This window comes from Bombina bombina, chromosome 1 (assembly GCF_027579735.1).
Source record: "Bombina bombina isolate aBomBom1 chromosome 1, aBomBom1.pri, whole genome shotgun sequence".
Classification (NCBI taxonomy): domain Eukaryota; kingdom Metazoa; phylum Chordata; class Amphibia; order Anura; family Bombinatoridae; genus Bombina; species Bombina bombina.
In genome coordinates, this window is record NC_069499.1 from 253,465,424 (window position 1) to 253,492,858 (window position 27,435).

General features: G+C 39.5%; 1 protein-coding gene across 2 annotated transcripts in view; it reads left to right on the forward strand.

The window, feature by feature from the left end:
* The window catches only part of STRN3 (striatin 3), a 532,215-nt gene that overhangs the window by 352,618 nt on the left and 152,162 nt on the right, over positions 1-27,435 (forward strand). The window contains exon 8 of one of the 2 annotated variants that reach the window (XM_053697936.1): positions 2,021-2,131. The exons of the other annotated variant lie outside the window; for it this stretch is intronic. Within the exon in view, the coding sequence (XP_053553911.1) occupies positions 2,021-2,131 (111 nt within the window). The remainder of the gene's footprint in view (positions 1-2,020; positions 2,132-27,435) is intronic. 2 annotated transcript variants of the gene reach the window in all.

A 27,435-nucleotide genomic window follows, 5' to 3' on the forward strand; every position in this document is an offset into this window, starting at 1 on the left:
AGGCCACAAAGTACTAGGACGAGATCAGAAATTGTGGGGCAGATAAAAAGCATTGAAGGACTGAGGTTTTACATGCCAAGTTTATTTGAAATATATATATACAATTTCATAATTGAAAAGCAGCTTTCATTTGTATATGGTTCCATAGAACAATATACTATGGTACTAGTGGAAGTTAAACCCGTCTGGATTTTTTTTTCCCCTTCCTTCTTACAAATGAACCTACATTTTATTATTCATGAAATATCGCTGCCTCCACAATGCTAATTTGAGGGTTACTTTTTATATGTTTCATGACACCTGGGCAGTTGCACACCTTTTACATTAGAATTTGTTTACCTGTTTTCCCCCCCCCCTGGGAATGCTGTACTAAATTGTCTTTTGTCTAGAAAAGAAGGTAGCCCTCAGTTTACACTGGGGTTAGGTTCCAGATGGAATGGTTGTAAATCGAAACCGTTGTAAATTGAAACCCAGTTTATAATGTAAGCCAATGGGAAGTGAGGGAGTTAGGTTCCAGACCCGTCTCAAAATTGTCATAAGTAACATCTAATACATTATTTTTAAAGCTTTGAAATGAAGACTTTAAATGCTAAACAGCATTATAAACCTAATAATATAGATTGTATCATCAAACTAAGTTTAATGAACAAAAACATTTGCTAAACATCACCTAATAAAATAATTACACAACAGATTCTATCATCATCAAACTAAGTTTAATGAACAAAAACATTTTTTTACTTGCATTTTTCTGCAAACAGTTCTCTGCATTGTTAGCATGTTAGATAATATTGGGTCTGCACCTATTCTATGCATTTCCATCTACAGTGATTAATAGGCAGTTAGGCACCCTCACCTCAAGCAGCTGGTCAGGAAGATAAAAGGGAAGTGGCTGCTAGATCTTGTTGCTCGATAGGTCTGGTCTGCTCTGTGTACACAAATCAATTTCAGTCTGCTAAGCTTGCATTACTTTGCTGCAACACAAGCGGACAGCTCCACCTACTGGCTATTTTAATTAGTGCACTGCTTTCCAATGATTTTCAATAGCAGTCACATGACTGAAAAAAAAGGTTGTTATTCTGAAACGGCGCAAATTGAACCGGCGTAAACCGAGGGCCACCTGTACACTGTAACCAATTTTTCATTGTTTTGTTGCCTTATTTTTATGTTCCTTCATAATTTAAGGGATATGAAACCCCACATTTTTCTTTCATGATTCAGATAGAGGATGTTATTTTAAACAATTTTCTAATTCTATTAAGTTTTCTTTGTTCTTTTAGTATCTTTTGTTGAAAAGATGTTTGCTTAGGAGCAGGGAAATTTCTGGAGCACTATATGGCAGCAGTTTTTCAAGGATGTTATCTATTTGCAAGAGCATTAGATGGCAACACTATTTCCTGCAATGTAGTGCTCCAGATGCCTACCTAGATATATCCTTCAACACAGAATATCATGGAAACTAATCAAATTTGATAACCGTAAATTCTATATAGATTGACATTATGTGAGTGTCATGGAAGGAGCCCATGGAGTGCAGTTAAGTTTACTGAGCTGACCAGTCTTATATTGTGATGTTCAGCACCGATGTATTCTTAAGGAAGATTTGCCATGCCTTGCTACCATCTAGTCTTGTTAGCTCTTCTTTCTGTGAATTGTTTGCATCCTGCTCTTTTTGTTTATAAAAATGTCAGTCTTCTCAAAGCTAAACTATTTTCTAAGATTGAACTTTAAACTGGTGAAAACCTCCAGGCTATGTTTCAGCTGTTGTAATATCCCTTCTGCTGGGGTTTTAGTCAATATGGAATATGTTTACTAAGCTGTGTAATTCATCAGACTGTGCATGTTTTCAGTCTGTTTGGCAGTAGAGTATATTTTGCCCTTTGCTTTATTACTCTGTGTCCTAAAAGCACTGTACAGTTTCACACCTTAACTTTTAATAACCTTCCTATTAATTTAAAGCATTACTAACCTATACCATGGCTGACTTGTGCTCTCTTTCTCACTAACATGCTGCATGCAGATAAGGATGTCCTGTCCCCAACTGCAGAGGTTTGGGATGTAGACCAGGGTCTGATAAATAAACTGAAGGAGCAGTACACGAAGGAGCGCAAAGGAAAAAAAGGGGCCATGAGTAAGTGCAGTTTTTATAATTTGTTTCACCCTCACTGCCACTGGCACATTTAAGCATTTTACAAGTAATCCCCATTCTGCCCTTACCCACTTGAATACTGCAGAGCATCTGCTGGCTGCATCTGAGCTAAAGAAGGATTTGCTGCATCCTCTTTATACTTTAAGAGGTCATACTTAAATTCTGAGAAACCTTTACAAAACACAAATACATTTGGTTAACGAGTCACTTGAGATTGGAAAGTTGCTGTTTTACTTTGCATGAAAGTATATCATTGGTTATTTAGATACAAAAAGTAACAGTTTACCCAAAAATGTTCTTCCCTTTAAATTGTTCTCAGTGATCTATTTTACCTGCTAGTGTATTAAATTGTTTAGAGTAGCTCCTTTGCCCCTATTTCGACATTTGAATAGATGATTTAGAATGTGGTTTCCCCACCTATACTGAAAGTTTCTATACTGGAGTCTACGCTATTGATAAGCCTATGTGAACACAGCCAGCAGAATAAATTACACTCCCATTGGGGTACAGGATTAGTTGAGCAATAAAATCATAATTTTCCATTGTTCTCTCTAAGTATTGAGCTTTGGATTTCCAGACAAATATAATGAAGCAAGTATAAGTACATAAAGTGAGAACACAATGAGATATATTACCTGCAAGCTCAACCCATTGTAGTAGGCTGTGGTTTAAATGCACAAAACCAGCTACTACATATACACAAATAAACCTGAAAATGCAGTTTCTCATACATTTTATACTCTGCAGCTGGTATAACAAGTCATTGATAATACATTAATGGAAAAATGTTAGTGTACTGTCTCTTTAACATATTTTGCTCATAATAAAGCATGAATAGCATATTTAAAAAATTTGCACTTGTGTGCTGCTTAGTTGTTGTTTTTTTAATGTATAGGGTAACCTGTGATCTAGTCAGAAGCGTATTCTAAATGCTATGCAATAAAAATTTATTATTCAAGTATCACCATGTGATACAAAGTGAAAACAAAGTGTTTTTGAATTGATTTTTCGCACTTTAACTATTAGAGTATTCTAGACTATTTGTTTAAAACAGATAAAGGATACTTCAAACCCATCTTCCTCCCCCCCCCCCCCCGCTTGACAATGTTGCTTTCCTTAAAGTGTTGCTTTTTCCTATTTCTCTTACTGCTTAATGAATGCCGTTCACCTTTCTTTACCATCAAATGTGCCACTTCTGTGGACCTATCAGCATTTCATTACCTGTCCTTCACAGAACAGTTACACAAAACAGGGCGTATTGGCGCACATACACTTGCAAATAAACAAAAATATTTTTCTATTCTGCAAACAATTGCCTGCAAAAAAAACACCTATGCGTTTAAATTAAGTTGTGATCTTAGTCACACAATGTGGCCATATTCTGCTTACAAGGTGTCCCAATTTTGACTGGTCCTACTCCTAACACTACAATACTTTGTCTTTATGGGCAAAAAACATGTTTTCTTCTTAAACAGGAAGAGTCCACAGCTGCATTCATTACTTTTGGGAATTTAGGACCTGGCCACCAGGAGGAGGCAAAGACACCCCAGCCAAAGGCTTCAAATATCTCCCCCACTTCCCTCATCCCCCAGTCATTCTTTGCCTTTCGTCCCAGGAGGTTGGCAGAGAAGTGTTAGAAGGCTTCGGAGTAGTTTTTTATGGAGGGTAGTACTCTTCGAAATGGGACTGGAGTTTTAAGTAGTCCTGTCAGCCTCTCAGTGAGAGCCTGGGTAAAAGTTAGAGTCCGGAGATGCAGGGAGAGTTTTTCTGCGAAACCATCCTGACTCATATTAATAACTCCTTGGCAATCAGCGTTGACGAGTTTCGCTGCCTGCTTTTGATCACTCAAATCCATGTCAGAAGCGAGGCTACTATCTGTCACACTTGAAGGGCCGTGTTCCTGTTCCACGGCGAAGATTCCGGTAAGATTGTTTAATTTTACTTCATTATGTGAATGTGATGTTAACGTAAAGGTAGGGTCCCAGTGGAACTCCATTTATCTTAAAATAAGGAATCATGGGTTAATATCCTCTAAGGGGGGGTTATTGAACAGTGGGGACTTTAATCATGTTTATTATGTGGTTCTATCTGCTGATGCGTAGTAATACTTTAGGCTCAGGACTTTTTGGAACATTAACAGCCTTATCGTCATTTGGCCCGATCTTTGGATTTGCGTGCTATTTTATGACTTACACGGTGCACCTCGTGACCGGGTGAGGTTACGTTGCTTTTTCACTTCGGTATGCTGATCGTGTGGCGACAGAGAGAGTTTAAGGCTCGTGGGTTGTCTGGTTCACAGGAGGTGGGGAGTGCCCCAGCCATTGGGGGTGTAAAGAATGTGTTAGTTACCATTTGTCATTTTTGTAATCCCATGATGGAGGATTCTGACTTTTTAGACACAGATGTCTCCGATGCGGAGAATGCGTCTTGTGATGAATATGAAATGGCTTTGTTATCCATGCCCATCAGTTATGTTCCGATTGCAGCCATCCGCCCCCGTGGATGCTAGGTCCTGCGAGGTGCGTGTCCCAGAAACTCTACGCATGCAGGTGTCCCTTTGATCTTTACTCCTTCTCCGGAAGGTGGTCTGTTTCCTCCAGTGGTTACGGCACGGTTCCACATGGCCATATCTGCGGCCTTGGCGCATTTGTATCTCCCAAGTGAAATCTTTCTAAGATACTGTCCGTGTTCTGTCAACCAGGGCCCGCTGGGCGGGGGATTGCCCAATTCAGTTCGGCTTCCTGGGGAAGCGGGGGCCTCTGAGCTGGAGTCGTTTGTCGATCCGGCGAGGGATAATTTTGCTTTCCGCTATAGGTTGGCACGTCTTTGTGTCCTACTAATACATGTTTTGAGGTTGTTAGAGGATCCCAGTCCTAGTGGGCCGGGGGGGGGGTTCGAGGCCTTAGATGCGGGATGGCAACCTGGATAGACGGATGGGGATGAAGCTAATCTCGTCGTCTCCGTTTTTCTTTATTTTATGTATCGGTTCCAGTTCTGAGCTTGGGTGAAGGGGGCCTTCTGATCAGCTGGTCCGGTTGGGCGTAACCTTTTTTCCCTTGGGCGTTCACCCACGGGTGCTGCCTTACTTTTAATTTAGATCCGAATAGGATGTATTTCATTTCATTTGTATAAAGCTCATGGATATAACTTTCGTGGAGAACGTTCTTTCTCTGGAACCTATACTTGCGATCTTGTGGTGGCATGGGCACTTCCTCGGAAGTTCTGCACTTTTGGTTAAGTCAAAGTTTATGTTTCTATTTCTTATTATCGAGCCTTTGGGCCGATTTTTTCTTGGACCGTAGATAGATTCTGGGGTGCTCTTGTACCAGGCAGGTACTGGTTGGGCGCTGTCTACTGTTTCTTGGGTTCATGTCACCCTTGTGGTGCTGAGTAGCCTGTCGGCTTAAAAAAAAAAAAAGAAAGAGGGATCTCTTAAGGCCTAGTGTTATGTATTCCGCACTCGGATCCTACAACAAAGTTAAGGCCTGGGGCATAGATCCAACGCTTCTGGTAGGAAGGTTGTGTGCTCCAATATAAGTTGTTTTTTTCTGCGATATTGCTTGAGATGCGTGACCCACTTTTTCAGATTTTGTTATGGTTTCTAGGGTCCCTGGGAACTCAGAACAGCGGGTTTCCATTCCTTTGGAAGTCTGGGGATGTGATTGATTTCCAGAGGCTAGTATCTGAATATTGGACGATTTGCGTCTTCACTTGCGGTATCTCCGGATGATGACTTTTGTAGCCTAGTCGCATTCCTTAGCGGTGGCGATGTTTTCTTCCCTCCCGTCTTGGGTTGGGTCATTTGTTAGGGAAGAGTGGACATGTCCTCCTTCTTTGTCTCAGTGTTTTGTTTGCTCCACTGTGTGGATTGCAAGGGTCTCCCTGCCGTTCTACCTGGAGCTGTGAGGCTCCCGTTGTTCCATTTCAAAGATGTCGGGATACCGATCTTGCAGGGATCTCTGGAGACTGTCGTCTTCTCCAGATAAGAACTGCCCCTTGTCATACCAGGGTCTTTTGACTCTCGGGTGCTACCTGTCGATCTTATTGCAGATCTAGCCTTCGGGCTTGATGGTAGGAGGTCTGGGGTCAGTTACAGTCTTTTTGCCTGTCTGAGGTCAGGAAACTGACCATTTAGCCTGTCAGCCTGGGGTCAGGTCGTCTGGCCTTTCTACATGGATTACCTTGTGATTCAAGTGTGCTGGTGGCCCTTTCATAAACCAGTCGGGCGTTCTTTCAGACTTTCGGGTTGGTGGATTTTGCTAGGTACTTAACATCTAAGGACTTTAGATGGCGGAAGGCTCTGTCTGGGTGCGCTCCTAACCATAGGAGGCAGTTTATGGGTTCCTCAGGGGCTTCAGATCTTCTGATCGGTTCCGTTTTTCACAGACTCCGGCTTAGGACCATGTCTCTTGCCTGGGAAGGGTATGGACGGTTGTGCTTAACCTTAAGGTTTTCTGACTCTTATGAGATATTAATATTATCCTAAGGCTTCAGTTTGAGGTTTTCTGATGGGTACCTACTTGTCTGCTGGAACATCTGATGCTTCTTAGTAGGCTCCAGTTGTTATCCAACTGGGCTGACAATATTGGCCGAGGATTGGCCTCTAGTAGGGTGTTTTATGTGGTTTAATCATCATCTTCTCACCTAGGGTGGGGAAGCGATGTTTACATGTTCTCCTTAGTTGGAGATACCTCAGTATCTTTAAAGGGCTTGTGGGTCCTTATTTTTCTTGCCTCATAGGTTTTTTTCCCCTCTCTTGCGTTCTCAGTATCACGGAATTGATTTCTGGTATCTGAATGCTGTGGGTCAGAGTGCTTTCTTCCCTTGAGGAGTGTTCCCTCTTATGGAAGGCTGCAGTGTAGGGATCCTTGGACCCGAGCATGAGATTCCTGCCATGGTTCAGGGTGGCATGCTAATTTTTCAGTAGCTGTCAGATTTCTACTCTGGGGCTTTGATGCCTCGTAGATCCGTCCTTTTTTCTTCCGAAGGTCTGAGACTCTTGTCTACAAAGGGTCTTTCTCTAGCCTTGGACTGGGACCGTTATACTGGAAGGAAGGTCGGGGATCAGTCTGTTTTGCAGCATGGACCGTTTACTTTTATGAATCTGTCCTCCCCTTTGTTGGGGGGACTCTTAGTGCCAATCTCTCTACTGGTGGTGGCTGTTGCCAGGATGGATTTTCTGGTTGGGAGCTGTTGTCGAAATTTTTCAGCACTTTCAGTTGGATGAGTCCCATGATGACTTAAGAGGGCTTTGTGTCCTGTGGAAGGGTCATCGCGAGTTTGTCATAGGTGGCTCTGTGCCCTCTTGGAGAGCTCTTTTTAAGCTGCTGTGATGGTTTTCCTGTCTTTGCTTGTCTATGCTTAACCTGATGGGTCTTGTCTTGCCTAGATCACAAGGGGGAACTTGCGGGTTTTCTGGAACACCATAGTTGGTATGGTGCTGTGTCAGGGATGAGGGTGGCCTTCCGGTCATCCTAGTGATGTTTTCTCCTGACTTTGAACTTATCTTCTGGTCCTTGACCTCCTGGGGAGTTTGTTCCCTGGACAGTGGGCCTGCAGCGACCTTGGGTTGCTCTATGTTAATTATCTTGTGGATTTATCATGGGGCCTCTATTCTCCCTTGCGGGGGTAGATAGTTTGACCAGTTTTTTTATTTGTCCGTTTTGGATGGTCCTTCGGATCTCCTGGGTTCCTCTACTCTCCCTCTCGGGGGTTGATGGAGGTTTTTCGGAATGTGGGAGTGCCTCAGGGCTGACTCCTTGGAGGCCTTATGCTCAGCAGACTCTGTGTCTGAGTGGTCTCTAGCACGGCTTTGCAGGTTGTGTAACTGATGAGTGGTTACCCGGGCTCCGGTTTTCCCTTATCGTTATAGTTTTTTGTAGGGTGTCGGGTAATTTCAGGCTGTGGTGCCTTTCAAAGGAGCCGCATTTTTGTACCCACCTTTGGTTTGCATTCAGTGTCCTCTAGCTTGGTTATTGTTTTCCAAAAAGTAATGAATGCAGCTGTGGACTCTTCCTGTTTAAGAAGAAAAACCTAAATTATGTTTACCTGATCATTTTCTTTTCGTCTGACAGGAAGAGTCCACAGCTCCCGCCCGCGCTTTATCTATGGGGCGGCAGTACATTTTTGTTCTTCTGGGACCTTTTTTCACCCTGATATTTCTCCTACTGTTCCTTGTTCCCTTGGCAGAATGACTGGGGTATGAGGGAAGTGGGGGAGGTATTTGAAGCCTTTGGCTGGGGTGTCTTTGCCTCCTCCTGGTGGCCAGGTTCTGAATTCCTTAAAGTAATGAATGCAGCTGTGGACTCTTCCTGTCCGAAGAAAAGAAAATGATCAGGAAAGCATAATTTCTTTCATGTAATTAGCAAGAGTCCATGAGCTAGTGACGTATGGGATATACATTCCTACCAGGAGGGGCAAAGTTTCCCAAACCTCAAAATGCCTATAAATACACCCCTCACCACACCCACAATTCAGTTTTACAAACTTTGCCTCCTATGGAGGTGGTGAAATAAGTTTGTGCTAGATTCTACGTTGATATGCGCTCCGCAGCAAGTTGGAGCCCGGTTTTCCTCTCAGCGTGCAGTGAATGTCAGAGGGATGTGAGGAGAGTATTGCCTATTTGAATGCAGTGATCTCCTTCTACGGGGTCTATTTCATAGGTTCTCTGTTATCGGTCGTAGAGATTCATCTCTTACCTCCCTTTTCAGATCGACGATATACTCTTATTTATATACCATTACCTCTGCTGATTCTCGTTTCAGTACTGGTTTGGCTTTCTACAAACATGTAGATGAGTGTCCTGGGGTAAGTAAGTCTTATTTTCTGTGACACTCTAAGCTATGGTTGGGCACTTTGTTTATAAAGTTCTAAATATATGTATTCAAACATTTATTTGCCTTGACTCAGAATGTTCAACATTCCTTATTTTCAGACAGTCAGTTTCATATTTGGGATAATGCATTTGAATTAATAATTTTTTCTTACCTTCAAAAATTTGACTCTTTTTTCCCTGTGGGCTGTTAGGCTCGCGGGGGCTGAAAATGCTTCATTTTATTGCGTCATTCATGGCGCGGACTTTTTTGGCGCAAAAAATCTTTTCCGTTTCCGGCGTCATACGTGCCGCCGGAAGTTGCGTCATTTTTTGACGTTATTTTGCGCCAAAAATGTCGGCGTTCCGGAAGTGGCGTCATTTTTGGCGCCAAAAGCATTTAGGCGCCAAATAATGTGGGCGTCTTATTTGGCGCTAAAAAAATATGGGCGTCGCTTTTGTCTCCACATTATTTAAGTCTCATTTTTCATTGCTTCTGGTTGCTAGAAGCTTGTTCTTTGGCATTTTTTCCCATTCCTGAAACTGTCATTTAAGGAATTTGATCAATTTTGCTTTATATGTTGTTTTTTCTCTTACATATTGCAAGATGTCTCACGTTGCATCTGAGTCAGAAGATACTTCAGGAAAATCGCTGTCTAGTGCTGGATCTACCAAAGCTAAGTGTATCTGCTGTAAACTTTTGGTAGCTATTCCTCCGGATGTTGTTTGTATTAATTGTCATGACAAACTTGTTAATGCAGATAATATTTCCTTTAGTAAAGTACCATTGCCTGTTGCAGTTCCTTCAACATCTAAGGTGCAGAATGTTCCTGATAACATAAGAGATTTTGTTTCTGAATCCATCAAGAAGGCTTTGTCTGTTATTTCTCCTTCTAGTAAACATAAAAAATCTTTTAAAACTTCTCTCCCTACAGATGAATTTTTAAATGAACATCGTCATTCTGATTCTGATGACTCTTCTGGTTCAGAGGATTCTGTCTCAGAGATTGATGCTGATAAATCTTCATATTTATTTAAAATGGAATTTATTCGTTCTTTACTTAAAGAAGTACTAATTGCTTTGGAAATAGAGGATTCTGGTCCTCTTGATACTAATTCTAAACGTTTAGATAAGGTATTTAAATCTCCTGTGGTTATTCCAGAAGTTTTTCCTGTTCCTAATGCTATTTCTGAAGTAATTTCCAAAGAATGGGATAAATTGGGTAATTCATTTACTCCTTCTAAACGTTTTAAGCAATTATATCCTGTGCCGTCTGACAGATTAGAATTTTGGGACAAAATCCCTAGAGTTGATGGGGCTATTTCTACCCTTGCTAAACGTACTACTATTCCTACGTCAGATGGTACTTCGTTTAAGGATACTTTAGATAGGAAAATTTAATCCTTTCTAAGAAAAGCTTATCTGTGTTCAGGTAATCTTCTTAGACCTGCTATATCATTGGCTGATGTTGCTGCAGCTTCAACTTTTTGGTTGGAAACTTTAGCGCAACAAGTAACAGATCATGATTCTCATTATTATTCTTCTTCAGCATGCTAATAATTTTATCTGTGATGCCATTTTTTATATTATCAGAGTTGATGTCAGGTTTATGTCTCTAGCTATTTTGGCTAGAAGAGCTTTATGGCTTAAAACTTGGAATGCTGATATGGCTTCTAAATCAACTCTACTTTCCATTTCTTTCCAGGGTAACAAATTATTTGGTTCTCAGTTGGATTCTATTATCTCAACTGTTACTGGTGGGAAAGGAACTTTTTTACCACAGGATAAAAAATCTAAGGGTAAAAACAGGGCTAATAATCGTTTTCGTTCCTTTCGTTTCAACAAAGAACAAAAGCCTGATCCTTCATCCTCAGGAGCAGTTTCAGTTTGGAAACCATCTCCAGTCTGGAATAAATCCAAGCCTGCTAGAAAGGCAAAGCCTGCTTCTAAGTCCACATGAAGGTGCGGCCCTCATTCCAGCTCAGCTGGTAGGGGACAGGTTACGTTTTTTCAAAGAAATTTGGATCAATTCTGTTCACAATCTTTGGATTCAGAACATTGTTTCAGAAGGGTACAGAATTGGTTTCAAGATGAGACCTCCTGCAAAGAGATTTTTTCTTTCCCGTGTCCCAGTAAATCCAGTGAAAGCTCAAGCATTTCTGAATTGTGTTTCAGATCTAGAGTTGGCTGGAGTAATTATGCCAGTTCCAGTTCCGGAACAGGGGATGGGGTTTTATTCAAATCTCTTCATTGTACCAAAGAAGGAGAATTCCTTCAGACCAGTTCTGGATCTAAAAATATTGAATCGTTATGTAAGGATACCAACGTTCAAAATGGTAACTGTAAGGACTATCTTGCCTTTTGTTCAGCAAGGGCATTATATGTCCACAATAGATTTACAGGATGCATATCTGCATATTCCGATTCATCCAGATCATTATCAGTTCCTGAGATTCTTTTTTCTGGACAAGCATTACCAGTTTGTGGCTCTGCCGTTTGGCCTAGCTACAGCTCCAAGAATTTTTACAAAGGTTCTCGGTGCCCTTCTGTCTGTAATCAGAGAACAGGGTATTGTGGTATTTCCTTATTTGGACGATATCTTGGTACTTGCTCAGTCTTTACATTTAGCAGAATCTCATACGAATCGACTTGTGGTGTTTCTTCAAGATCATGGTTGGAGGATCAATTTACCAAAAAGTTCATTGATTCCTCAGACAAGGGTGACCTTTCTGGGTTTCCAGATAGATTCAGTGTCCATGACTCTGTCTTTAACAGACAAGAGACGTCTAAAATTGATTTCAGCTTGTCGAAACCTTCAGTCACAATCATTCCCTTCGGTAGCCTTATGCATGGAAATTCTAGGTCTTATGACTGCTGCATCGGACGCGATCCCCTTTGCTCGTTTTCACATGCCGCTTCTGCTCTGTATGCTGAATCAATGGTGCAAGGATTACACAAAGATATCTCAATTAATATCTTTAAAACCGATTGTACGACACTCTCTAACGTGGTGGACAGATCACCATCGTTTAATTCAGGGGGCTTCTTTTGTGCTTCCGACCTGGACTGTAATTTCAACAGATGCAAGTCTCACGGGTTGGGGAGCTGTGTGGGGATCTCTGACGGCACAAGGAGTTTGGGAATCTCAGGAGGTGAGATTACCGATCAATATTTTGGAACTCCGTGCAATTTTCAGAGCTCTTCAGTTTTGGCCTCTTCTGAAGAGAGAATCGTTCATTTGTTTTCAGACAGACAATGTCACAACTGTGGCATACATCAATCATCAAGGAGGGACTCACAGTCCTCTGGCTATGAAAGAAGTATCTCGAATTTTGGTTTGGGCGGAATCCAGCTCCTGTCTATTCTCTGCGGTTCATATCCCAGGTATAGACAATTGGGAAGCGGATTATCTCAGTCGCCAAACGTTGCATCCGGGCGAATGGTCTCTTCACCCAGAGGTATTTCTTCAGATTGTTCAAATGTGGGAACTTCCAGAAATAGATCTGATGGCGTCTCATCTAAACAAGAAACTTCCCAGGTATCTGTCAAGATCCCGGGATCCTCAGGCGGAGGCAGTGGATGCATTATCACTTCCTTGGAAGTATCATCCTGCCTATATCTTTCCGCCTCTAGTTCTTCTTCCAAGAGTAATCTCCAAGATTCTGAAGGAATGCTCGTTTGTTCTGCTGGTAGCTCCGGCATGGCCTCACAGGTTTTGGTATGCAGATCTGGTCCGGATGGCCTCTTGCCAACCGTGGTCTCTTCCGTTAAGATCAGACCTTCTGTCGCAAGGTCCTTTTTTCCATCAGGATCTGAAATCCTTAAATTTAAAGGTATGGAGATTGAACGCTTGATTCTTGGTCAAAGAGGTTTCTCTGACTCTGTGATTAATACTATGTTACAGGCGCGTAAATCTGTATCTAGAGAGATATATTATAGAGTCTGGAAGACTTATATTTCTTGGTGTCTTTCTCATCATTTTTCTTGGCATTCTTTTAGAATACCGAGAATTTTACAGTTTCTTCAGGATGGTTTAGATAAGGGTTTGTCCGCAAGTTCCTTGAAAGGTCAAATCTCTGCTCTTTCTGTTCTTTTTCACAGAAAGATTGCTATTCTTCCTGATATTCATTGTTTTGTACAAGCTTTGGTTCGTATAAAACCTGTCATTAAGTCAATTTCTCCTCCTTGGAGTTTGAATTTGGTTCTGGGGGCTCTTCAAGCTCCTCCGTTTGAACCTATGCTTTCATTGGACATTAAATTACTTTCTTGGAAAGTTTTGTTCCTTTTGGCAATCTCTTCTGCCAGAAGAGTTTCTGAATTATCTGCTCTTTCTTGTGAGTCTCCTTTTCTGATTTTTCATCAGGATAAGGCGGTGTTGCGAACTTCTTTTGAATTTTTACCTAAAGTTGTGAATTCCAACAACATTAGTAGAGAAATTGTGGTTCCTTCATTATGTCCTAATCCTAAGAATTCTAAGGAGAAATCATTGCATTCTTTGGATGTTGTTAGAGCTTTGAAATATTATGTTGAAGCTACTAAGTCTTTCCGAAAAACTTCTAGTCTATTTGTTATCTTTTCTGGTTCTAGAAAAGGCCAGAAAGCTTCTGCCATTTCTTTGGCATCTTGGTTGAAATCTTTAATTCATCTTGCCTATGTTGAGTCGGGTAAAACTCCGCCTCAGAGGATTACAGCTCATTCTACTAGGTCAGTTTCTACTTCCTGGGCGTTTAGGAATGAAGCTTCGATTGATCAGATTTGCAAAGCAGCAACTTGGTCCTCTTTGCATACTTTTACTAAATTCTACCATTTTGATGTATTTTCTTCTTCTGAAGCAGTTTTTGGTAGAAAAGTACTTCAGGCAGCGGTTTCAGTTTGAATCTTCTGCTTATGTTTTTCATTAAACTTTATTTTGGGTGTGGATTATTTTCAGCAGGAATTGGCTGTCCTTATTTTATCCCTCCCTCTCTAGTGACTCTTGTGTGGAAAGATCCACATCTTGGGTAATCATTATCCCATACGTCACTAGCTCATGGACTCTTGCTAATTACATGAAAGAAAACATAATTTATGTAAGAACTTACCTGATAAATTCATTTCTTTCATATTAGCAAGAGTCCATGAGGCCCGCCCTTTTTTTGTGGTGGTTATGTTTTTTGTATAAAGCACAATTATTCCAATTCCTTATTTTATATGCTTTCGCACTTTTTTATCACCCCACTTCTTGGCTATTCGTTAAACTGAATTGTGGGTGTGGTGAGGGGTGTATTTATAGGCATTTTGAGGTTTGGGAAACTTTGCCCCTCCTGGTAGGAATGTATATCCCATACGTCACTAGCTCATGGACTCTTACTAATATGAAAGAAATGAATTTATCAGGTAAGTTCTTACATAAATTATGTTTTATGTTTTATGTTTTTGTTTATTTAAAGGTGTTCTAAACCAATCTTTGTCAACTTGTACTTCGCAATAGGGTGTTTCAGGTAATATTAGAAATCATTAAACCTTAAAGATGTATTGTACAAGGAATGTGTAATCATTGGTCCTCTTCCTGCACTGCTTGAATTGTAGGCGAAAAGAAAACATAAACGCAAAGTGCCTGTCTTTGTTATTTCTCTGCCAATGGATTTTTCTTTTCTTAGCAATCCTGTTTTCTTGCAAGACCATTTTAACCACCCACGCAAGAGAAGACAGGAGTTTTTATCATTAAAGGGACATAAAACACTTTAAAATTACACATTTTGTTCTACAATCTTGCATTAAATGAGCATTCGAGTGTGAAATGGTTTTAAGTGTTTTGATTCCTTTAAATTCCCTCACCAATGGAGCCAGCCTGGACTCATTTACTGGAGTAGCCAAGGCCTGCTATTGTCATTTCGCTAGCAAAAGTTCTATTCTTTCATTGTTCACTTTCTTATTTCTGGTGAGGCTAGATAAGTAAACACATTTTGCAGGGTTGGGATTTTGAAGCCATGTACACTGTCAATTCTCAGTTTTAGAAATAATTAAAGAGTATGGTATGGGTTACACATTTGGAACACATCAAGGGGAAACATTTTACAGTAAAGTATCCCTTTTAATTAAACATTCTTAACTGTTATATCCTTTATCTATATCCCATGTGACCTTCACTTCAGCAGCTTTGTGATACTCTGGGAACCACACTGTTTAAAATGCAACTAGCAATCAGACATATTTGCAGATATTTTGTCAAAATACCCAGAGCGTTAGATTAGATAGAGAATATAATCTATTCCACCCACCAGGACAAAAAAAAACATTCACAAAAATTAAAGGGACAGTCTAGTCAGTTAAACTTTCATGATCCTTGGGTATGCAATTTTAAACAACTTTCCAAATTTCTTTTATAATCACTTTTGCTTTGTTCTCTTGGTATTCTTTTTTTAAAACTAAACCTAGGTAGGCTCATATGCTAATTTCTAAGCCCTTAGATACAAGGTAATTACAGATGTAGACTAGGCAAAGAATTACAGGGACGGTAGGGGGAGTGGGAAGATATTTCAATGTTCTGTTTGCAGTGTCTGAAGTATTTCCTATACGTTATGAATGTTTTCGTGGACCCTTAGAAGGAAAGTATATTAATATAACAGTGTTGGTTATGTAAAACTGGGGAATGGGTAATAAAAGGATTATATATAATTTTTAAACAATAAAAATTCTGGAGTCGATGCAATACCTCCAACATATATCTGAAGTTAAAGGACTGTAAAAACCTTGTACAGGACAAATCCCCATATCTGGAATTACAAAATCCAAACTTTTTAATATTTTTTTTAAATTGTCAAGACATTTTCCCCCTCCTTTAAGTCACAATCTTCTCAGGCTGTGACTTTGGTTTGATTTATTATGTTCTAAAATGCAAATAATAGTCTATATTTATTTAAAACAAGTATTACTGTACAATCTTTCTTTTTGTACTATTTGTACTGGGGGGGGGGGGATCACAATTTAATCACAATTTTCTTATTACTAGAACACCTTAATTTCTTTTGCAAGATGTACCGAGTCCACGGATTCATCCTAACTTGTGGGATATTGTCCTTCCTGACAGGAAGTAGCAAAGAAAGCACCACAGCAGAGCTGTCTATATAGCTCCCCCCTTAACTTCACCCCCAGTCATTCTCTTTGCTGGCTCTAAGCAGGAAGAGTAAAGAGAAGAAGTGTTAAACTGTTAGTTTTTATTTCATCTTCAATCAAGAGTTTGTTGTTTTTAAATGGTACCGGTGTTGTACTATTTGCTCTCAGGCAGGACATAGATGAAGATTTCTGCCTGGAGGATGATGATCTTAGCATTTGTAACTAAGGTCCACTGCTGTTCCCATATGAGCTGAGGAGTACAGGAAAACTTCAGTGTGAGGAACGGTTCTTGCTATACAGCAATGAGGTATGTTCAGTCATTTTTCTGCTGACTGTGTTAAATCAGAAAGGCTGACAGTATCCCCTTTAGGGGAAGGGTAAGCAGTAATCCTAGGGTTAAGAGGTTTTACTAGCTTGCATAAAAGGCTTATTTTGTTTAATTTTTTTTGGCACTCAGTTTGTATGAGAGATTTGAAGACAAAAGTTTGGGTGTTCTGGGAGTAACGTTCTTTATTGAGGGACATTTGCATGAGGGGTCATTTGGCTTATATTGGGGTTATTATAACCCACATGACTTTCAGGCAAGGTTTTTTGGATTTGGGTAGGCCCCAGCCACATCGAGTGTGGTGGACGGGGCCTATTTTCGCGCCTCTGTTGCGCATTTAGTTGTACTGACAAGCAGCAAGCAACTTCTCCTGAGGTCCTGATATTCATCCTGAGGGCCTAATCGAAGCTTTAACATCATTTTATCGTTCCCTAAGGGCAGGTAGGGCCACAGCAGAGCTGTGGCAAGGTGCTAATAGGGGTTTAAACCGGTTTTAGACATTTTTTAATCCGGTTTTGTTAATTGGGGGTGTATTGCTTTTTTACTTGGGGTGCAATCCTCCTAAAGCTTAGTAGGTACACTGTTAACATTTCAGAAAAATGTAAGCTATTTTAACCTGTTTTGCAGTTTGTGTATGCCTTTTTCTCTTGTAAGGTGTATCCAGTCTATGGGTTCATCCATTACTTGTGGGATATTCCCAACAGGAAGTTGCAAGAGGACACCCACAGCAGAGCTGTCTCTATAGCTCCTCCCCTAACTGCCACCCCAGTCATTCTCTTGCAACTCTCGACAAGAAAGGAAGTATTAAGAGATATGTGGTGACTTAGTGTAGTTTTACCTTCAATCAAGAGTTTGTTATTTTTAAAAGGTACCGGCGTTGTACTGTTTTTCTCTCAGGCAGAAATTAGAAGAAGAATTCTGCCTGGAGATTTGATGATCTTAGCGGTTTGTAACTAAGGTCCATTACTGTTCTCACACATAACTGATGAATATCGGAAAACTTCAGTTGGGGGAACGGCCTGCAGATTACCTGCTTTGAGGTATGTTCAGTAATTTTATTTCTAGAGAGAGGAATAAGTTCTAGAAAATGCTGACAGAGCCTTGTGTATTTGAGGTAAGCCTGATGCAGTGATTTAACAGCGACTGGGATCATGCTTACAAAACCGGGTAATACTCATGTTAATATTCATATTGCTTAGTGACAAAACGTTTACATGATTTCATAAATGGGATGTTTTTTTCTCTGAGGGAGATGTCTTTATTTAAGGCCTAGTTTCCACATGGCTAGTCAGATACTCCCAGGAGTATTTTCTTAAGGCTCCTCTGACATCCAGTACATGGTGGGAGGGGCCTATTTTAGCACCCTGTGCAGTTTTAATACAGACTGAGACATCCAGCTTCCCTAGAAGAGTCCTCTGGCTTCTGAGAACCATTTCAAAGGGGTTATTTCTGCACAAAATCGTATTTAAGGGCAGGTAGGAGCCTCAGCAGAGCTGTGGCATGGTGCTCAATTGATTTTTAACGTTTTTTAACGTTTTTCAATCCGATTTGGGGCCTAAGGGGTTAATCATCCATTTGCAAGTGGGTGCAATGCTGCTTTAGTCCCTTATTCACACTGTAAAAATTTCAAAGATTTTACTGTATTTTTTCACTGTTTTGCAGTTTAAGTGCTAGTTTTTTCTCTTAAAGGCACAGTAACGTTTTTGTTTAATTGCTGTTTCACCTTTATTAAAGTGTTTTCCAAGCTTGCTTGTCTCATTACTAGTCTGTTAAACATGTCTGACATAGAGGAAACTCCTTGTTCAATATGTTTGGAAGCCATTGTGGAACCCCCTCTTAGAATGTGTACCAAATGTACTGAAATTTCTATAAACTATAAAGACCATATTATGGCGCTTAAAGATTTATCTACAGGGGATTCTCTGACTAAAAAGAGGGAGATTATGCCATCTAACTCTCCCCATGTGTCAAAACCTATAACTCCCGCTCAAGTGACGTCAAGTACATCTAGCGCGTCTAATTCTTTTACCTTACAGGACATGGCGGCAGTTATGAATGCTACCCTCACAGAGGTATTCTCCAAACTGCCAGGGCTACAAGGAAAGCGAGACAGCTCTGGGGCTAGAATTAATACAGAGCTTTCTGACGCTTTATTGCCTGTGTCCGATATACCCTCACAATGCTCAAAAGCCGAAGCAGGTGAGCTTCTATCTGTGGGTGACATTTCAGACTCAGGGAAGGCGTTACTTCAGTCTGATTCTGAGATGACAGCATTTAAATTTAAGCTTGAACACCTCCGCTTATTGCTTAGGGAGGTTTTCTCTAATGCAAAACAAGAGGGAAATTTCGCCCAGTCCAAACAAGTCTGGAGACTTAACCAGGCTTGGAATAAGGGGAAGCAGGCCAAGAAACCTGCGGCTGCCTCTAAGACAGCATGAAGGAGTAGCCCCCGATCCGGGACCGGATCTAGTGGGGGCAGACTCTCTCTCTTCGCCCAGGCTTGGGCAGGAGACGTCCAGGATCCCTGGGCATTAGACATTATTTCCCAGGGATATCTTCTGGACTTCAAAGCTTCATCTCCAAAGGGGAGATTTCATCTCTCACAATTATCTGCAAACCATATAAAGAGAGAGGCAAGCTCCATCCGGAGGTATTTGCCCAGCTGATTCAACTACGGGACAAACCAGAAGTGGATCTGATGGCGTCTCATCAGAACGCCAAGCTTCCCTGTTACGGGTCCAGGTCAAGGGATCCCCAGGCAGCGCTGATAGATGCCCTGGTCCCTCAGCCTGGCTTATGTGTTCCCACCATGTCCTCTTCTCCCTCGTCTGATTGCCAAGATGAAGCAGGAGAGAGCTTCTGTGATTTTGATAGCACCTGCGTGGCCACACAGGACTTGGTATGCAGATCTGGTGGACATGTCATCCCTTCCACCATGGACTCTGCCGCTGAGGCAGGACCTTCTACTCCAAGGTCCATTCAAACATCCAAATCTAATTTCTCTGCGGCTGACTGATTGGAGATTGAACGCTTGATTTTATCAAAACGTGGTTTCTCCGAGTCGGTCATTGATACCTTAATTCAGGCTCGAAAGCCTGTCACCAGGAAAATCTATCATAAGATATGACATAAATATCTTTTTTGGTGAGAATCCAAGGATTACTCATGGAGTAAAGTCAGGATTCCTAGGATATTATCCTTTCTCCAGGATGGATTGGAAAAGGGATTGTCAGCTAGTTCCTTAAAGGGACAGATTTCTGCTTTGTCTATTCTTCTGCACAAGCGTCTGGCAGATGTTCCAGACGTTCAGTCGTTCTGTCAGGCTTTAGTTAGAATCAAGCCTGTGTTTAAACCTGTTGCTCCGCCATGGAGTTTAAATTTAGTTCTTAATGTTCTTCAGGGGGTGCCGTTTGAACCCATGCATTCCATAGATATTAAGCTTCTTTCTCGGAAAGTTCTTTTGGTCTTTTAAAAATGATGCTTCTGTTGAACAGATTTGTAAGGCTGCGACTTGGTCTTCGCTTCATACCTTTTCCAAATTTTACAAATTTGATACTTTTGCTTCTTCAGAGGCTATTTTTGGGAGAAAGGTTTTGCGGGCAGTGGTGCCTTCCGTTTAGGTTCCTGTCTTGTCCCTCCCTTCATCCGTGTCCTAAAGCTTTGGTATTGGTATCCCACAAGTTAGGATGAATCCGTGGACTCGGTACATCTTGCAAAAGAAAACAAAATTTATGCTTACCCGATAAATTTCTTTCTTTTGCAATGTACCGAGTCCACGGCCCGCCCTGTCTATTCAAGACAGTATTTTTTATGTAAACTTCAGTCACCTCTGCACCTTATAGTTTCTCCTTTTCTTCCTTGGCCTTCGGTTGAATGACTGGGGGTGGAGTTAAGGGGGGAGCTATATAGACAGCTCTGCTGTGGTGCTCTGTTTGCTACTTCCTGTCAGGAAGGACAATATCCCACAAGTTAGGATGAATCCGTGGACTCGGTACATCGCAAAAGAAAGAAATTTATCAGGTAAGCATACATTTTGTTTTTGCACACGTGACGGGTGTCTTCCTCTGAGCAGTCAGCGTTCCTGGGATGGTCCCGGGGAAGGAGGGGCGGGGCATAGACTGGGAAGGAGGTTTGTAGCATTAGAGTGGCCCATCAGAATTTAGCACCAACACGACACCGTCTTTTTCATTACAGGCGGTGCTGTGGGATCATGTTACTTCCTGTTCTTTCACTACAGTTCCTGTGAGACCTGAGTGCATTTTAAACATTAGAACAAGCTAATATTTTCCCTCAGATATGAAGACGTGGGGCTCAATAAGCAAAATACATCCACCATTTGCCTTATTTGGAGGAGCTTAACTGGGCCTTAGTCTTCAGACATACAGGATAGCAAAGGTCATACAGTACTGTTAGTATTAAATGCATTATTTTGCAGTTATCAAATAGAGCTTGAAATATACCCAGCTGTCTTATCAAGGCTAACCCCGCTACTTATATTTCCCTAAAAGGCTTTTAAGAATTAGAAAATCCTCAATTTCAGGTTAAATTAAACGAAAACGAGGCAAAATAAAGTGAAAGTATATTGCAAAGTTGTTTTTTTTACACATAACTAAATATTTTATATAAAAATCTCAGGGTGTTTACCTTTTTCACAACTTGGCATTTGCCAATTTTTAAAGCAGCATAAAACCCGTAATGAGTCTATAAAGCTTGAATTACATTGATTTAGTTCTGCGGTGTCTCTGCCAAAAAGGGATGATCGTAAACACCTTGAGAATTTCATATAAATGGTTTAGTGTTGCATAGTAAAGTTTGCAATATACTTTCTATTTTTTTTGTTTTTTTTTCTCAAAGCTTTAAATGTAATTTAGCTGATTTTTTTTAGCGGATTTTTTGATAACTATGCTACATATGGTCCTAATTTGCTGTAAAAGATTACTAACATTATAATGAGACCTAGCCTTGTCAGCTGGGGAATTAAGCCTGCATTGGCTCCTCCAAATAAGGCAGGTGGTGGGTGAATTTTGGCTATTGAAAAACAGTTCCAGCAAATCAGATGTGTTTTTAAAATATTTTTTCCAAAATCAATTTTTTCCGGAAAAAAGTATTATACGATGGTTATCGGACAGAATGCCGAAGCACATTTGTTTCAGATATATGTCCGAGAGACTATATTCCGAGAGGAGAAATAAGTCACAATTGGGTGACATTTATTTCTATTAAATCGTGCCCACGCACGCTACTCACTATCAGATGGTAAAGCCTCATTATACAGGAACATTCCGCCTCCAGAGTGATCTGTTATAATCAGTGCCTCAGGTGCCGCAATCGACTTCCCATGACGTCCATTTAACACATTCACCCTTCCCATACAGATTTTGTTACCTTCCCCGTAAATATAATAAGTTAATATATTATAAAAAATAATAAAATATGTAAGTTAATTTATTATAAAAAATGTTTTAAAAATATAAGCAAATGTAATTGTTTTATGTTTGTGCTTTTTTAATATTTTAATTAAAGATTCACTATACATCATGACATTAGAGTGAGGCTGTGATGGGTCCATGCAGAGTGGAGCGTGAGTAGATTCGGAAGCCATGGCCAGACTGTTATCCGACGGACATTTGTCTGTCGGATTATTATCCATCGCACAAATGCCCGTCAGATAACAGTCCGGTCACGTTATGGGATATGTTCTTTTACAATGACATGATGTTGAAACCTCCAATATTATTTCTCAAAATTATATAAGATGAAGACTTTTATGAAAGACTTGTGAGACTTTATGTAGACTATCAAATCATTGATGTACCCTGAAGACAACCAAAACCTGGATAACCTTTCAAATACTAAGAAAATACTGAGAATGCAAATCTCAAATAAGAGAAATATGCATTTCTGCCTCTAGGGGACACTGCAGGTAAAAGGGTTTCAGTTTATTTTGCTTGTGATCTCCATCTTGTTGGTATAGTTGTTTGAGTTGTTTCTGCCCTCAGGCCTTAAAGGGACATGAAACACCAAAAAATGTTCATACTTAAGACAAAGAATACTATTTTAAACAACTTTCCAATTTACTTCTATCATCTAATTTGCCTCATTGTCTTGGTATCCCTTATTGTAGAAGCAGCAATGCATTACTGGATACTAGCTGACTGTATTTGGTGAACCAATAACATGAGGCATATATGTGCAGCCACCAATCAGCAGCTCCTTGACTACTTAGGTATCCTTTTCAACATATACACCTATTATATTTCATGGGCTTTAAGTGTATTTTTCTATTAATATTATTATTGCTGCCAAATCTACCTTTTACTAATTATGCAAGCCCTATAACAATGGTCTACCTAGGTAGGACCATCATGGCGCACCACGTGGGCAGTTTCTGCTCTTCATAAACATGTATGCGCATAGGGGATCTCATCTCCGCTCTACAGCGCTAAGGGGAAGCTGTTGCGCAATTGTAACGTTGGATCGTCTTCTGTGCACAATACCAATAAAAAATATCGGACAGGAACTTTACGCTTAGGTGCGCATGTATTATGTAATGGAGGGTAGTGCGCATGTGACTTTCAGTGGACAGATGTTCATGAGTATTAAAATTGGGCAATGCCTACTGCAGTGCTATTGGATGTAGCGTGATGGAGAAGCTTGGCCATGTTCATCCTACTTTTATGGGTGGTCAATTCCATGCAGTTTGGAAGAATATAAAATAAATTTTTAATATATTTGCATGCTATGCTTTATATGGATGATTAAAAAGGTTTATAGCCCTTTAAAAAAAGAGAGCCTACTCGTTAAATTTTATTTGTTCATATTTTATTTTTTTAGCTCTATAATCTTGAGTAAACTGTGACTATATAATTTCTAGTTATTTCAAGAGATCTTACTCTCCAAGTCTTATGTTTGTTTCCTGCATTAATATTTGGACATGAATGAACAGTATTGGCTAATATTTTAGTTAACTTTCTGTAGTCTAAATTTAGTTATCAAATAGACCTAGAACTATTTTAAAGAGTTAACTGTCTTCTTTTTTTTTTTAAAGTGTTTATTTGAAAACAGTTAAAGCCCCCTTGTCTATTTCTTAGATGAGAGGGACCAATGTATCTCTGGTAGACAATGTGATAATTCCATAGATATTTAGTCTACCTTGTATTTTTTAGTCAGTTATGATACTTAAAATACTGTAGATTTTATATGAATGAGCAGCTGTAATATACCAGCATTATCTCAGATTATAATTAACTATTAAAGAGACATAACATCCAAAATGTGAAGTTGTAAGAGACTTCAAATGTAATTAATTATCTTGGTATCTCTTGTTGAAAAAGCATATCCAAGGGCAGTCTCGAGCAACAATGCATTACTGGGAGGTAGCTGGTGATTAGTGACTGGTCATCATTAGCTCACCATATGTAAATGCTAGTTCCCAGTAGTGCATTGCTGCTCTTGAGCTGACCTTTGCAGTGGTTAATGCATTGGAACATTTTTCTTTTCACATTTTTATGTCCCTTTAAGGTTTCAGGTATGTTATATGGTTTTACTGTGAAGGTGCTAGAATATATGTAAATAATTATATACTCAATTTATATCATACTACTCCAGCGATGTCTATATCATTACCCATAAAAAATAGTTAACATGTTCAGAACAGATGACAGAGACCGAATACAAATACCATGTTATCTGCAGAACAGGTCATAATGACGAGAAGAAGAAAAAAGAAAAGCATAGCATTTTTTTTTTTTTACCTTAACATTAAAGGGTGGTACAAAGAAAAAAAAATACTGGTAGCAGTTGCAATATTCTCTTTAGAGAGCAAAGAGGAAAATTCAAACAAAAACAGTTAACTAGTAACTCAATAAGCCTTACTCCAATCCGGGAGGTGCCCGGGGGGGAGCAGAAAAAGAAGGGGAAAAAAAAGAGGAGAAGGAAATTATCCTCATATCTCTAATGATCTATTCCTAAATTTTGTAGCGGAGTTAACAATTGTTGTATATCATTACTTTTATACAATTTAATAAAATTCAACCATTTTTTAACAAACCTATTTTGCTGTCTTTCAGAATTATATGCAATATCAAATTGTTCTATGGTATATTGAGATTGTAGTAGGAATGTTAAATTATTAATGGTAGGTTCCCTGATCTGTTTCCAGTTTTTCAAAATGAGGTATCTCCCCCCCAAAATCGTTATATTAATAAAATCCAGGTTGTGATCCGTATCTCTTCTATCCATTAAGAAAAAAATATTTTGTAGTTCTAGCACAATGTTTGTAACTATCACTTTATTCAGCCAAAATTGTGTACGCTTCCAAAATTGCTGAATTTTTGGGCAGCTCCAGAACATATGGACCAACTCAGCCTCAGAAAAACTACATTTAGGGCATAAATTTTGCAACATAGGATACCATCTATTCATTCTAGCCGGGGAAATGTAAGCTCTGTTTAATATTTTAACATGTGATTCACGCCAATTTGCAGCTAATGTGGCTTTCTCTACAAAAATAATACTATGTTTCACCTTCTGTTCGTCAAGATTTGGAAGAACTGCACGCCATTTTGCGCAAATTTCACAAAGATTAGCCTCACCTGAATCTGAGAGAATATTTTTATACCAATAGCTTATAGAGTGCCTCTCGATTTTAAATAAATAAAGGCCCATCTTTATACCTCAGTGTACCAATTCTAAATTTCTGTTCTTAACATATTCAGAATACCAATGCCGAACTTGAAGATATGCAAAAAAAGTCTGTATTCCGAAGATCAAAACGTTCTTTGAGATTTTGAAAAGAGCAAATGGGTTAGCGCTTCTAAATCTTTAACTTGCATTAAATATATTAGTCCAGAGGAGGCCCATCTATTAAATAGTTTACTGTTTAGACCAGGTGTAAACCATGGATTACCCACAATGGGCATTAGGTCTGAAAAAACAGGATTACATTTTAGGGCGATCCGTATAGCCTGCCACGCTAAAATAATATAAAGTATAGTGTATTTACATATTTTTTTGGGAATCAATTTTTTAGGACAATGTAATAGGGCTTTTAAGGAAAAAAGATTGATAAGCTTTTGTTCTGCTTCTAAGAATGCAATATGATTCCCATCAGTAAGCCAGTCCATAGCTACTTTAGCAAGACAGATATTATTATATAAAGAAAAATTTGGGAGAGCAATACCCCCGAATTGTCTTAATTAGGCTAATTTATGTAAAGCGATAAGGTTTTTACCATGTCCCCAGATGAAAGTCCTAATACATTTATCTAAAGATTTAGCGTCTATTTTCGTTATTGGTATAGGAATATTTTGCATGAAATACAACAGTTTAGGTAAGATAATCATTTTGATTAAGTTAATTCTTGCAGTAATTGAAAGAGGTAGATTAGACTATTTCATCAGATCTGCTTTGATTTTCACCAATAATGGGGAATAATTTAACGCATACCAATTCGCAGTGTTTATACAAATTTTAATCCCAAGATATGTAATTAAATTATCTGTAATTTTAAAAGGCGGTGAATAATAACTCAATACTGGTTTTCTTAGCCATAAGAGTTCTGATTTAGTTACATTAATTTTGTATCCTGAAAACGAACCAAAGACAGAAATAATATCTAAAATCCGAGGGATCTCTTCTTGAATATTATTGAGAAATAATACTAGATCATCTGCGTATAGTAATAATTTAAGATAGTTATCCCAGAGGCATATCCCTTTTAATTTTTTTCTAAGTATTGATGTCAATGGTTCGATTGCAAAATTGAACAAAAGAGGAGAAATAGAACAGCCTTGTCTAGTACCTGTAGCTATAGGAAATACACTAGAGGATGAGCCATTTCTTTCATGTAATTAGCAAGAGTCCATGAGCTAGTGACGTATGGGATATACATTCCTACCAGGAGGGGCAAAGTTTCCCAAACCTCAAAATGCCTATAAATACACCCCTCACCACACCCACAATTCAGTTTTACAAACTTTGCCTCCATGGAGGTGGTGAAGTAAATTTGTGCTAGATTGTACGTTGATATGCGCTTTGCAGCAGGCTGAAGCCCGGTTTTCCTCTGAGTGCAGTGAATGTCAGAGGGATGTGAAGAGAGTATTGCCTATTTGAATATCATGGTCTTCCTCTTTGGGATCTATTTCATAGGTTCTCTGTTATCGGTCATAGACATTTCTTCTACCTCCCTTTTCAGATCGACGATATACTCTTATATACCATTACCTCTACTGATTCTCGTTTCAGTACTGGTTTGGCTTGGCGCGAAACTTTTTTTGGTGCAAAAAAATTCGTCATTTCCGGCGTCATAGTTGGCGCCGGAAGTTTTCACGTAATTCCGTCATTTTTTGACGTATGTGTATTGCGGACATTTTTTGGCGCCAAAAAATATGGGCGTCATTCTTGGCGCCAAAATATGTGGGCATTATACTTGGCGCCAAAAATGTGGGCTTCATACTTGGCGCCAGTTTTTTTCACATTATTTTAGTCTCACTTTTTAGTTGCTTCTGGTTTTCTAGAGGCTTGTTTCATTTTGTATTTTTTCCCATTCCTGAAACTGCCATTTAAGGAATTTGATAATTTTGCTTTATATGTTGTTTTTTCTTTTACATATTACAAGATGTCACTACCGGACCCTGGATCAGAATCTACTTCTGGAAAAGCGCTGCCTGATGTCTGTTCTACCAAAGCTACGTGCATTTGTTGTAAACTTTTGGTAACTGTTCCTCCGGCTGTAGTTTGTGTTAGTTGTCATGATAAGCTATCAAACGCAGATAGCATTTCCATTAGTAATAATCCATTACCTGTTGTTGTTCCTTCAACATCTAATGTTCAGGATGTTCCTGTTAATGTTAAATAATTTGTTTCTAATTCTATTCGGAAGGCTCTGTCTGTTATTCCTCCTTCTAGTAAACGTAAGAGGTCTTTTAAAACTTCACATATTTCAGATGAATTTTTAAGTGACCGCCATCATTCTGACTTATCTATTTCTGATGAGGATCTATCTGGTTCAGAAGATTCTACCTCAGATATTGACACTGATAAATCTTCATATT